At 55.5% G+C, this 9930-nt stretch overlaps 1 protein-coding gene across 3 annotated transcripts in view; it reads right to left on the bottom strand.

Moving 5' to 3' along the window:
• Positions 1-2133: 2133 nt before the first annotated feature.
• The window catches only part of Ift122 (intraflagellar transport 122), a 75816-nt gene continuing 68019 nt past the window's right edge, over positions 2134-9930 (bottom strand). For 2 of the 3 annotated variants that reach the window (XM_005365052.2, XM_005365054.2), the window contains 8 exons: positions 9518-9612; positions 7084-7184; positions 5383-5548; positions 4620-4731; positions 4138-4263; positions 3202-3281; positions 2759-2923; positions 2134-2445 (listed from right to left, as the gene is read on the bottom strand). In XM_005365052.2, coding sequence (XP_005365109.1) covers positions 2356-2445; positions 2759-2923; positions 3202-3281; positions 4138-4263; positions 4620-4731; positions 5383-5548; positions 7084-7184; positions 9518-9612 — 935 coding nt within the window. In that variant the 3' untranslated portion in view covers positions 2134-2355. Of the gene's footprint in view, positions 2446-2758; positions 2924-3201; positions 3282-4137; positions 4264-4619; positions 4732-5382; positions 5549-7083; positions 7185-9517; positions 9616-9930 lie in introns of all 3 variants that reach the window. The other variant, XM_026788197.1, reaches the window with a different exon arrangement.

The raw sequence follows: 9930 nt of genomic DNA, 5'->3' as shown, positions 1-9930 counted from the left end.
TGTGTGTGTGTGGTGTGTGTGTGTGTGTGTGGTGTGTGTGTGTGTGTGTGGTGTGTGTGTGTGTGTGTGTGTGGTGTGTGTGTGTGTGTGTGTGGTGTGTGTGTGTGTGGTGTGTGTGTGTGTTTCTGGCGTTAGCAGCCTTTCAGACAGAATCTATAGAAATGTTAAGTCCCACAGGAGCACAAGTGGCCAGGAGGCCCCTCAGACCTCAGGGGAGGAAGCCTCAGAACCTGGGGCAGGCCCACAAGCCTGGGTCACAGGGAAGGAGCAGTCCCAGGGGTTAAGTCCTGTCTCAATGTAGGAGCCTTGCCTGGTGGAGGCCTCAGTGGCCCAATCACCTTTGCCATTGCTACGGAAACCCCAGGCCAGGGAAGAGGCACAATGGAGGGACATCAAACCTGTGAGGCAGAGCCATGGGGACTCTCAGCTTCAGCAGCCATGTAGAGGGAAAGGTCAGGGAATGGAGACCCACAGATTCCCTGCTGTGGACGCGGCACGCAGCATCAGGACACAAACCGTGACAGTCTTATCAAGTTGTGGGGCTCCAACAGTCACCCCTCCCTGTTCTCACCCTCTTTCTGACAAAACCGTCCCTTCCGGCTCCCTGTCCTAGCTTCCTCCAGTCAGGGTCCCTGTGAGTTCCATTTATAGATGCTGGCTATCACTGAAAACTCCATATTCAAGCTGAGGAAGTGTCCTGAGGAGGAAACGGAATCCAAGTAGGGAAGAGAGCAGATCACGGCACTCAGGGCAAAGGCTACATATGGGATGGGTCCAACTTTGGCTCGGCAGGTACGTTTGTTCAATCAGGGAGTGCCTCTGGGTCTCAGTTCCACTTTCTGTGTGCGGGCGCCCCTCGAGACTGCTCAGACCAGACACGATGATGCACTGCCTCAGGGGCTTGGCTCCCAGCAGGACTCTCCTCAACTTGTGTGTTACGGGCTGAGAGGATGCATGCCGGCATCTCAGACAGCTCCCAGCACCCCCCCCCCCCGCGCCTCCAGCCATAGACCATCTGATCTGTCACTGTGATTGACGCCTGTTGGGTAGCTGGCACTGTTTCCTCCCTCACCCCACTTTTTTCTCAGCCATATGCAAATGATTTCAGTTCAAGGCACGCGCTAATGGAAATCCTAACACATTAATAAATGTTTAGTGCGAGAGAGAGCATGCATGATCATAAGCAATTAGACATTCGACGGAGGAGTTGTGTTGGCACAACTGTCTGGCTCCCTCCTTCACTCCCTCCATCATCTCCACAGAGGCAGAGGGGGTGGGGAGGGCCTGGACCTGGCCTAACCTCTGCCACCCGCTCTACTCTCATCTCTTCATCCCAGCAAGGGGGCACGCTACCACCAGCCTTACAGGGGGTCTTCAGTGCACCTCCCAGCTGCTCAGTCTCCCTGCTCCCACTTGTTAAGATACTGCATATGTGGTAGTGTGGGGGTGTTGCTGCCTGTCCCTGGGCAGGTGGCATGCAGGAGGACTTCCGAGATTACACCTCTAGGTGCCCACTCATGGCTGGAAGCCCGAGGGTCCTATCACCTGCTGCTCTTCTCATGATGGCCAGCACGGGGGCTGCGGCTGCAGAGGTACCCCATGTGTGTGAGTTCTTCTTCCCACAACACCCTACGGATCCCAGCTGGAACCTCCAGCTTCATGCCCTAGAAGGAAGGGAAGGAGCCACGAGGCTGAGCACCCTGTGGAAGCGGACCCCATGACTGGTCTCCAGGGCAGCTCCAAGGACAAGACTTTTCTTTGGAGCCAGGTATCTTCTTTTCTTGTCAAAATGGATCCTCGTTGAAACGAAATGAATAAACAACAACAAACACCCATGTCCCCGCCCTTCCCATGCTGTCTTTTCATTAGATTACGGTTTTAAGAGCACGCGAAAGCAATGTTCCTTTCAGATCAAATTAGAAACAGGTGCACTTTTGCATAAGGAAATTAAGTTGCAGACAATATGAGGATTTCTAAGACGCAGACGCTGATGGAAACGAGCAGCCCTTTTATTTGTCGTTATTGGGGCAATCTGTTGGCTAAGTGCACACAGTAACGGGTTGACAGATCTGTGGGCTCCAGCAGGCCCGTGAACACTTGAGCCCTTCTAAAAGTAACAGATTTTTTTTTTCTTAGAAAATATATGTACGTACTCTTCTCCATCTTCTGGCGCTATTTACAAGGCACGGAATGCCATAAATAGGAAACCCGTGGTTACACGAGGCAAGGGCCCTCCCCAGCATACAAACTTCATCTGGGCAGGAGACATGTTCTGAAGGTTTAATTCTTTCTCCCGACAGTCTGGGGACAGCAAGGAGGCCTGGGGAGCAGGTTGTCCCTGAGGCCAACCAGTTCTCACGGGCCAGTATCGTCAATGCGTCTCCGGCAGTAGGGGCAGCAGGCATGCTGGAGAACCAGCAGCTCGTAGTCCTCCGAATGGAACATCTAAGGAGAGACAGCCCATGACACAGGGAAGCAGGACAGGTGCCCTGTAAGCCCTGAGCCTGGGCTGGGATATGTTGCCCTGAGGGGAAGCGGCTAAGTAGTGAGTTGTTGCCAGCCACAGCAGAACTGCAGTGTGCTGGTGTGAGGCCTGGAGGGCTCTTTATCCTGAATGAATTTCACAGGTACTTCATTCCTCATTCAGGGCAGTGCTGAGCAGGAACCGGGTGAGGCCTGCTGCAGGGGCAGGCTGTGGCCAGCTCGTGATCCTCCCCTACACGCCCAGCAGGAGAAACAGCCAGTGGGAGGCTGGTACCTGAAAGCAGGAGGGGCACATGGTGATGGAGGCATCGGGCAGCAGTGAGCGGAAGTACTGCCACTGCAGCGGCGGAGGCCAGCGCTTGATGAGAACGTCCCTTCGGCTCATGGAGCGCAGCACTGACCGGTTCACCACCACAGGCACGAACTCAGAGCCACCTTGCTGTGAGGAAGATGTACATGGGTGTTACACTCTTGGCCTGATCCCAGGATCCTTGGTGGCCAAAGGGACATCACCACATCTCAACTCCAGGCATCCCTGACAGAGACATTCTCCCCACGGCAGCCCTGAAGCGGCCTCGGAACCACCCAGTCACCGCAGGAAGCTGTCCAGCTCTCTTTCCCACTGCCACACTAACTGAGGAACCCTGAGTGTCTGGGGAAAGTACTGATGGCTCTCCACCAGGCCTCTCTGCACCTTCCACTCTTGAGGCATCTCACCTCAAAGCTCAGCTTGGCTGTGAACGGGTCATCGTCTCCTATGGCATCCATAGCCTCATCCAGTCTCAGCGTCTGGGAGTCTGGAGGGTTCTGGTCAAGGATGGAGCTGGAGGCCCAGGGAGGCTCAGGCACCACCCTCCAGCCCACATTCACCTCCAGGGGCTAGGTCAGGTCTTCCCCTCACAGCCTTGGGGAGTGGGATAGTGGCTGGGAGAGGCCTCCAGGTGGAAGATGGGGAGGAGGGCACAGGCCAGAGAGAAGGGGCCCCAGTGGGATCATCTGCAGCAGGGAGGGGCCATTCAAGGGCCCTGAGTGGGTGGAGACAGGCCCAGTGCAGCTTGAGAAACTCAGCAGTCACAGCCATGGAGTGAAGGGCAAAAACTCTCACAGAACCCAGTTCCACCAGCCTTCCCTCTGCCCGTTGGTACAGGCAGGAGAGCCGTATGCAGGGATTGGTTAGGTGTGGTCAACGATTCCAGTGAGTAGCACCAAGCTGTCCTGGGTCCTCAGCCACACTACTGGCGGCCATCTCTCTAACTACCTACGGATGAAGCACTTGGACAGTAGAACCAGAGACCAAGAGGCCTCCTGTCACCCACGAGAATGGGGTGACACCCAGGAGCTTCAGCCTGAGTAGTGATTGCTACCACTGCACGAAAAGGCTACCCGAGTCGAAAGCTGGGGTCCCTCAAGGACACACACTACATCTTCTGCTTAGCTGTGGACCAGACACAGGATGGGTGGGGACCTCACAGGAAGATGAAGGTGCCACTCTCCTTGTGCCTGCAGGCTCTGGCCAACTCTCTACCCACCTCTAATGTCAGTCCTCACTACGTGGGGACCTCCCCAGTCTTTCTGGATCTATTCCTTCTATCCCTACCTGTGGGCATAGCCCATGCTGAGACCCCGCCCTGCTCAGCCCAGAGCACAGGATACTGTTGCTTGCAATCTCCTGCCATTTGCCCTCCCTTTTGCTTCTTGGTGCCTCCAGGTCGATGAGGGCAACAGCTTCTTCGTCAGTGATTCCCTCTTCCAGGTAGAATTCCACCAGGTGCAGCACCTCTGGGGGGACAGGAAGGGACTGGAGGATGACCTCAGGGGAGCTTGGGACTATCACCCCAGACAGTGTGTGAGCAGGTGGAATGGTCAGAGATGCCCCCTTCCCATGGGAGAGGAGGACCAGGCCTCCAGTAACCCCTCCCATAGTAGCTGCTTTGAAGGACGGAGGCCAGGACAGCTCCTACAGGTCTCCAGACTGAACATTGGACCCCAGCTTGGCATTATAATACGAGTGGGGCTTTTGGTTGGGGACATGCTGGGTCTGTCTCTGTAGATCCTGACCGCAATTCTATATGTAGGGCATGGAGGCAGCTCCTTGTGCACAATGTCAAATGCCTTTAAGCAATGGCATGCCTCACCATAGGACGAGGCGGAGAAGATAAATGGCTGGCGGCAGTTGATGCACACGTTGCCCAGGTTGTTCAGCAGCGGGTTGTTGGTGGAACAGCGGTAGCACAAGGGCACCAGTTCCTACAAAACAAGCTCATGTCTGCCCAGACTGAACCAGAAGTACACACCCGGCCACTTCCTCCCAGGGCAAAGGACCGTGTGCTGTGGGGAGGCTGGCCAAGGCTACAGACACACCTGAAGCCCACTAACCCAGACCTCAGCAGGACACTGTCTTCATGGGAGCAACTGCATCCACTGTCACTTCCTGCCACTCCCCAGGCTCTAGGCACTGTCAGGCACATTTTTTTATGCTGCACAGTGGCCTCCTGCCACCTGTGGGGAAGGGTCTATAAACACCCACCTGACAGGCAGCCAACTGAGGTACTGGAAGCCTGAGGCACAGCTTGGAAGGGGTAGACCTAGGATCAGAACTCAGGCCTATTGATGACAAGTTCCTGCTTGAGCTTAAAATCAGGACTCTATAGATCTGGGGTGTTGATGGGGCCTGGGGAGCACAGGGACACCCAGGAAGAGGGTCAGCCCTGAACAAGGCTTGAGGGAAGAGACAGTCTCTAGGCACAAAGGGTTGAAACACAGCAGGCTAAACGGAGAGCAGGGGGCAGAGGACAGCTAAGCAGGAGGGGACAAGCCAGCACTCGGGCGGGAAGCCCCGAGAACACAGCAGCCATCTTTCAAACAGAACCAAGACCGGGCTCAAAGGCACACCCTCACCTCACTGTCGTGGAAAGGCTTGGAGCGGATGGTCAGGGTGCCCAGTTCAATGGACTTCTGGATCCTGGCGGGGATTTGCAGCCCCCGAAGCTTGTCATAGGCGTGCCGGGCCAGCTTGTAGGCACCCAGGGCCTTGCTCTGCTTGGCCAGTGTGAAGAGGGTATTCCTGACATCGGCAAGGTTAAGGACAGCAGAAGTGTGACCGGGAGCCAATACCACCCACCCTGGGCATCTTGTGCTGGTAGCAGACCACAGTCAGGAACCGAAGAGATATGTGTTCATTTTGAGATCTGTATCTCTAGGATGGCAAGGCCCGGGAATAGACAAAAGTACTACAGGGTCTTTTTGGCCTTTTTTTTTTTGCAGGGGGAAGGGGTATCATGGTCTCACTATGTAGCCTAGGCCAGCCTCAATCTTTTGGTACTGAGATAACACCCACAACCTGACTTAAGATTCTTGGGCCTCCTGGCACCAGGTGGTCCCCTGCCCTAGCCCTACCAGCTGGTGTAGACTGCCTCAGAGGGGCCACACAGCACTGAAAACTCTCCTGCTCTCTGGGCCCTCTGAGCCCCTCATCTGAGGACAACAAACCTCTGCATGCCACGTGAGGTCACCTCTAATTCTGGCTGTGCCCAAGCCCTCCTCATCCTCCCTGCCTCCCTGGAAAGCAGCTGTCCCTGGCACCCCAAGTCGCATGGCCCTCACTCTCCTCAGCGGGACCCAACATCGTTCCAGCAACCTGAGGTGCAGATCTCCCTGTTTGTTCCACTCTAATGCCTCCACGTCACAGACTGTGTCAGCAGCCGCTTCTGTGTTTCTACTGGACAACACCAGGGAAGGCTCAGCACTCAAGTTAACAAGATGCTGGATCAACAGAAATTTCAAGACAAGTTAGATTCAGGTACTGAGGTAGCAGGAATGGCTGTGGCGCCTGTGGTGAGCCTGACCTGCCAGGTAAAGGGGTTGTCACAGCGAAGGCCATTTGTTTGGGACGTTTCCCCTGAAGTAAACAATGAGTCTGGACCCTCCAGGAAATGGGTTCCGAACAGGGAGCTGAGGGTGCTTTTCTGGGAAGGGCTCCTACAGGAGGCAGGCGGGCCAGCCTGAAGAGGGCAGGGAGCTGACGTGAGAAAGGTTGGACCATTTCCCCTCTGCAGCTCTCCTTGGCAGTGGAGAAGCAGACTCACAGAGACTAGCAGCACCCCACACAGGAGCTGGGCCTGTCCACACCCACCTCTCTACACCACCCACCCTCTCGATAGTCTTCCCCACTGCCTTCGTCACCTCCTCTGGGCAGCTGCCTCTGACTAGGCCTGATCTCCATTTTACTTGTGGGTACAGTGTACTCTGAAACAGGTCTTGTCTCTTGTCACCACCTCTACTAGATGGCAGCTTTGTCACTTGGGCTGACATGGCCCCTGATTCCAGCAGAAAGACCTGCCTGGGCTTCCTGGTCCCAGCCCCATCCTTCTTTGTGAGTTCTGGGAGGCCTGGGACAAGGTGCTGGCCAGACTCACAGGCCAGGGGCCGCTAGTCAGCCCTGAAAGCTAAATCTCCCCTTGCCACTGGCCGCTCAGCTGCCCAGCTGAGCCTCTCCCCACTCCCCAGTGGCTGCAGAGGGAGGTCGCTTCTGCCAGTTAAGTACTCTGTGGAGAAGCGGGGCCATTAGACAGAGGGCCGGGAGGCTGGTAGGGAGGATACACTTTGGAGATGCCCAAGGGGGTGGCCTTGGTCAGGCTGTGCAGCAAGAACTTGGAGATATTGAAGAGGGTTTCGGGGAGATCGAAGCTGAATGGCTCCTCCTGCAGCAAAAGAAAGGGAGTAACATCCCCACTGGGAGGAGGGGTACTTCTGAGCACCTACTGTGTGCAAGCTTGTGGGCTATGCCGTTTCAGTCACATTATACCAGGGAGGGAAGTGATGCCCTACCAAAGGTCAGCCCACGTTACCAGCCAGAATGGGAGAGAGATGAGATTCGAACCTAGAACTTAACCCCCAACCCCAAAGAATGTTCTTCTCCTAGCTGCAGTGTCCCTGAGTTTCCTGAGCTCAAGACCTTTATGGGAGTGAGGGCATGACTTAGTGGGATGCTTAACCCTTCCTGCAGGACACAGGGAACCTCTTCTTTGTTCCTCAACAGCTGCAATGTGCCACCAAATGCCCGCTGGCCCAGGCTCTAACAGGTAGTCTCCATGACCACTGGTGGAGTGACCAGACCTCCTGCTCCCAGGGGTGCCAGTACAGCCATGTCATCAGGGAGATTCTCTCCACAGGGCTTGTGCATGGCGAAGACCTGCTTGAGGGAGGCTGACACTGCCATCCAGCTACAAGTGCAAACCACACTTCAGATAGTGACAGGCTGGCCAGCCAGCTCCCCTCACACCCAGAGCTCTCCCTAAGGGTGTGACTAGGCTCTCTCATTACAGCCACCAGGCTCGGCTTTGGTGAGGCCCAGAGCTGTGAGAAGTGGTTTCCTACTTCTTTGGTTCAGAGCCCAGTGACTTCTGTCCAGCGACTTCTCTTCACGACTTCTCTCCAGCAACTTCTGAATTCCTAATTACATTTTTTTCTTCCTATTTTCTTTTGTCCCTCCACCCCCTCCTTTCTGTTTGGTTATATTTTGAGAAAGGATGATCGTGCTGCCTCCACCTCCTGAGTGCTGGGATTCAGGCATGCTACCATACTGCTTTACCCACTTACATTTCTGTAGCTTCTGTTGGCTCCAGGAGTGGAGGAAAACCCAAGACACATGCTCTCCTGGGCGTGAGCGTGAGGAGCCAGGCACTAGGTGAGCAACCGTCCAGATCAGCGCTGCTTCTCTGGGAAGGAAACCCTGAGCCTCTAAGGGTCTGTTTCTTTTTGCCATCTTATGATCCTTTCTCACCCAGGGTTGCATGGCCCAGTGCCAATCCTCAACTGCCCTGGCCACAGCCTACCTTCCACAAACTCTTCCCCCTGCTCCTCTTCACTTGTCCCCTCCTTGGTGGCAGGACCACCTCTACAAAGAGCCTCCTCGGAGCTTTTCCCTTGAGAGGCTGTGCTGCTTACTACACTGTGAGTTCCTTACGGCAGAGACTATGTCTTGCTCACCACTGTGTTCCAGGCCTCATCACAGGGACTGCCACATGCAGGCACTGGTTGGAGGAATAGCCCAAGAAAGCAGTTTTGGCCTGGAGGCCAGCCTGGGTCCCAAGTGTGGCCCTAGCCCAGCACTGTGTGCATTATGAACAGAGCCCAGCTGTTAGGTGAGGTGATTCCTGCATAGACACAGAGAAGCAGGAACACTGGGAATTCAGGAATCAAAGCCACTTTTCCCTCAAACTCAGAGTCCTCTCAGACACCCTGTCTAGCATCTCCAGTCCATTGACATGGGTACAGAGAAGGTGCGGGACTTGCCACAGTCACACAGGCCCAGAAGGACATGAGGCATCCAGAGTCACTTCTGAGCCTACATCCCAGAGGCTGAGAGTGCAGAAGCAGTCAGTAAGGACTCTAACCCAGGCTCTGCCATTGCTAATGGCGGTTCTTCTCTGTGTGGCACCTGGGCTTCTGCATCTGCAGATGAGGGATATACTTATGTCACAGTGTGGCTGAAGATCGAAGGGAGTGCACGATGACAGCTACAGTGTCCAACACCGAGCAGGGACTCACTGAAAGGGGTCACTGGTGTGGCCCAGCTGCTGCCACAGAATACGCTCACACCATGTGTTAATCAAGATTGGCGTGCTGAGGAGGCATGGGATGAGGCAGATGGCGACTCATTCAACCTGGCCTCATCACAAGAATCAGGGAAGGACTGCAACCAATTGTGGGTGTCTTGGAGATCAGGGCAACCCTCTCGTTTTATGGAGGAAACTGAGGGCCAGAGAGAGAGCTTGAGCCTTCACTTATCTAGACAGGCTTCAAAGACTCAGCTAGAAACTGGAACGGCCAGTCCCAGCTCTGGACTATAACTCTGAGCCCCAAGGTTTGCTTCATGTCAAAGAAGTGGCAGGTGATGGAGAAGCACCTGCACTTGCCAAAGAAAGCAGGGTTTCTGGGCAGTCACCACATCTCCAGACCCTTCTTCTTCAGAGGCCCTTGCTGAACATGTGAGGCCCAAGGCGCCCATCCCTCAGTCTCCCAGCCACCTTACCGTGTAGCGATGAATGGTTTGGTAGCCATGGTACAGCTCAGCCAGGTGCTGGAAATGGTGGAATTTGTCAAGCATCACATCCTTCTGGGCAGGATCTGCTGGGAGGGAGGAGGGGAGCAGAGGAGGAGATGAGAAGGAGAGAAGAGGGGCGGGGAGGAGGGGAGGAGGAGAGGAGAGGAGAAAGACAGGAGGGGAAAAGAGGGGAGGAGGGCAGGAGCAGAGGAGGGGAGGAGAAGGGGGAGGGCAGAAGGGGAGGAGGATGGGAGGGGAGGAGGGCAGGAGGGGAAAAGAGGGGAGGAGGAGAAGGGGGAGGGCAGGAGGAGAGGAGGATGGGAGGGGAGGAGGGCAGGAGCAGAGGAGGGGAGGAGGAGAAGGGGGAGGGCAGAAGGAGAGGAGGATGGGAGGGGAGGAGG

This window comes from Microtus ochrogaster, unplaced genomic scaffold (genome assembly GCF_000317375.1).
Source record: "Microtus ochrogaster isolate Prairie Vole_2 unplaced genomic scaffold, MicOch1.0 UNK1, whole genome shotgun sequence".
NCBI lineage: Eukaryota > Metazoa > Chordata > Mammalia > Rodentia > Cricetidae > Microtus > Microtus ochrogaster.
This window is presented reverse-complemented; position numbering and strand designations above follow the sequence as displayed.